At 52.7% G+C, this 2,784-nt stretch overlaps 1 protein-coding gene across 1 annotated transcript in view; it reads left to right on the top strand.

The window, feature by feature from the left end:
* RGP1 (RGP1 retrograde golgi transport homolog (S. cerevisiae)) overlaps positions 1-2,784 on the top strand; it is a 10,313-nt gene that overhangs the window by 6,359 nt on the left and 1,170 nt on the right. The window contains exons 4-6 of the mRNA XM_010015578.1: positions 1,277-1,426; positions 1,506-1,652; positions 2,043-2,170. Of these exons, the coding sequence (XP_010013880.1) occupies positions 1,277-1,426; positions 1,506-1,652; positions 2,043-2,170 (425 nt within the window). The remainder of the gene's footprint in view (positions 1-1,276; positions 1,427-1,505; positions 1,653-2,042; positions 2,171-2,784) is intronic.

Genomic DNA, 2,784 nt, shown 5'->3' with positions numbered 1-2,784 from the left:
GCATTCCTGTGCCAGGTAACAAACCACCCATCCTCCTCGGCAGCAGTGGTCTCAGCTCAGATTATCCTCATTGGGCATGAAGGTCTTTGTGAGCACTCTTCTTAAGCCTGGTACAGGGGGTTAAAAGCAGTCTGCTTTCTTCCTTGGAAATATCTTGATTTTCCTCCCTGTCAGGACAGTTCTTGGCTTGATCTGCACCCCGGTCCAGTGGGGCAGGCCTGTGTTTTAAGGTGTGACAGCCTGTGGATGCTACATGCTAGCATGGGCTTTTTTCTTCCTTCCAGTCCTGTTATTTTACATGTAGAAGTTCTATTTAAAAATGTAACCTTAGCTTTTCATCTAAGACTCGATGTTTAGGATGTGCCAGAGGTGGGGAAGGATCTGTGGTTTCACAGCAGGATGCTGTCCTTCCTCTGGCAGGGTGTATCTGTGTTATGGTGGGCAAGCCAGAGAGGTGGAGGCTTTCCACAGTTCACTGTTTGCGCCTTTCTTGTTATACAGAGTGTGGTTTGGGAAGGCTGCAGAAGTGCTCATGCTGTGTCGGGAAGCGTTGGGGTTTGTGTGGTGGCCAAGGGGCTTCGAGAGGGTTGAATGTGGTCAAAGCCAGGCCCCAGCATCACAGAGGTCTTGGAGACAGAGGCTTTGTGGTCCAAGTCATCAGTCTGTCAAGCGGGATACGCCGCAACTTGTTGTGAAGGTCTCTTGATTCTTTCTTGGCTGTTTAGAGCTGGTGCTTCAGAGGAAAACACAGGAAGAAGCTAATTTTTGTTGCTGAGTTTGGGGTTTGTGCAAAACCAGTATCAAAAGGGGCATGAGGTATTGATCAGCACCTCTGGGCCGCATGGAGCAGAGCCCTGAGGAGGCTGCAGCGTGTGACTGCGTTGTGGAAGCGGTGTGCGAAGGAAGTGCGCAGAGGCAAATTCAGGTTGAACTCGTGATGAGTAAGTTTAGCTCTCATGTGTTTGAGTTCCTGGATTTTACATCTTTCACATTCTTTTGAGGCAGAAGAGTTGGTTTGTGTGGTTGTATGTGCTGGAAGCAACGTCTGGATGACGGTGCATGTGATGTGGGGAGCAGTGCACTGGCGCAGGGAAGCCAGGGAAGCTCTTGGCATGCTGTGGGAAAGAGGAGATAGCAGAAAGCGCCAGACACTGTCCATAGCTCAGCACCACTGCTGGTCCTAACCCTCAGTGCAGGGAGCCTGTGAGCAACAGCTCCAGGAGCTTTCTTTTGGCCTTGGAAAGCAACCTTTCAATCTTTTCTGTGCTCCTTGCAGATTCATACTGTGAGACGCTGCCCATAGATGGGCCTCCCTCTTTCCGGGGACAGTCAGTGAAGTACGTGTACAAGCTGACCATCGGTTGCCAGCGAGTCAACTCCCCCATCAAGCTGCTGCGGGTACCCTTCCGTGTCCTCGTGCTGCACGGTGAGGCCATGTGCTGCCCTGCCTGCAGGCACAGGTCTGGCTACGCTCTGTCCTTCTAACACTCTCTCCTTCTCCCCAGGGCTCAAGGATTACCAGTTCCCACAGGATGAGGCTGTTGCGCCCTCAAACCCCTTCCTGGAGGCGGAGGAGGGCTTGAAGAAAGACTCTCGCTTGGCAGACTTGGCAACAGAGCTGCTTATGGTGGCCACCTCCCGACGCAGCCTGCGTAGGTCATATCCCCTGCTTGAACCTGCTGTCCTAACCTGGGCATCAAGCACAGCTCAGGGCTTGTGCAAAACACTCTTGCTGGCAAAGCAAAGCTCTGGCTGGGGCTGTGGAGCAGCTCCATCAGGTCCTGCCTGGGTCAGAGTTTCCTATGGGCTCCTTCCAGCCAGTCACAGGCTCTTCCTACTTCAGCCAGAGAGACCCTTTTCCCAGCATATTGCAGCCACTGCAGGCATTTCTCAAAGGGAATGCTGCCTCCAGGGTCTGTCCTTCACACCCAGACAGGAGACAGGGGTCACATCTGCTGGGCTCTGTGATTAACCCAGAGCACTGTATGGAATAGATCCTTGTCTTGCCACAACTCTCTTCCTGCCTCCTTCTTGCTCCACAGACCTGTACAACATCAGCAACACTCGTGGCAAGGTGGGGACATTCTGCATCTTTAAGACCGTGTATAAGATTGGAGAGGATGTGATTGGGACCTTCAACTTCTCAGAAGGAGACATCCCATGTCTGCAGGTCAGTGCTGGGTTTGGGGTCAAGACCGTGTATAAGATTGGAGAGGATGTGATTGGGACCTTCAACTTCTCAGAAGGAGACATCCCATGTCTGCAGGTCAGTGCTGGGTTTGGGGTCAAGACCGTGTATAAGATTGGAGAGGATGTGATTGGGACCTTCAACTTCTCAGAAGGAGACATCCCATGTCTGCAGGTCAGTGCTGGGTTTGGGGTCAAGACCGTGTATAAGATTGGAGAGGATGTGATTGGGACCTTCAACTTCTCAGAAGGAGACATCCCATGTCTGCAGGTCAGTGCTGGGTTTGGGGTCACTGTGGGGAGAGGCAGGGGGGAGAGAGAGAAGGGATTGGGGTGGCACTGGGCTGTTGCGGGGTTTCTAGTGGGACCCAGCTGAGGTTCCCTTGAGGTGTAAGGAGGGGAAGGGTTCCAGTTCTGAGGTTGTTTAGGAAATGGAGGCCCTGAGGCTTTGCACCAGGGCTGAGTGAGGATGTGAGAGCAAGCGCCCCGTGGAGAAGGATTTGGGGATGTTGGTTGATGAGAAGCTTGACATGAGCCGGCTTCAGTGTGTGCTTGAGCCCAGAAACCAACCGTATCCTGGGCTGCAACAAAAGAAAA

This window comes from Nestor notabilis, unplaced genomic scaffold, assembly GCF_000696875.1.
Source record: "Nestor notabilis isolate BGI_N333 unplaced genomic scaffold, ASM69687v1 scaffold16925, whole genome shotgun sequence".
Classification (NCBI taxonomy): domain Eukaryota; kingdom Metazoa; phylum Chordata; class Aves; order Psittaciformes; family Psittacidae; genus Nestor; species Nestor notabilis.
Note: the sequence above shows the minus strand (reverse complement) of the source record. Positions and strands in the feature narration are given on the sequence as shown.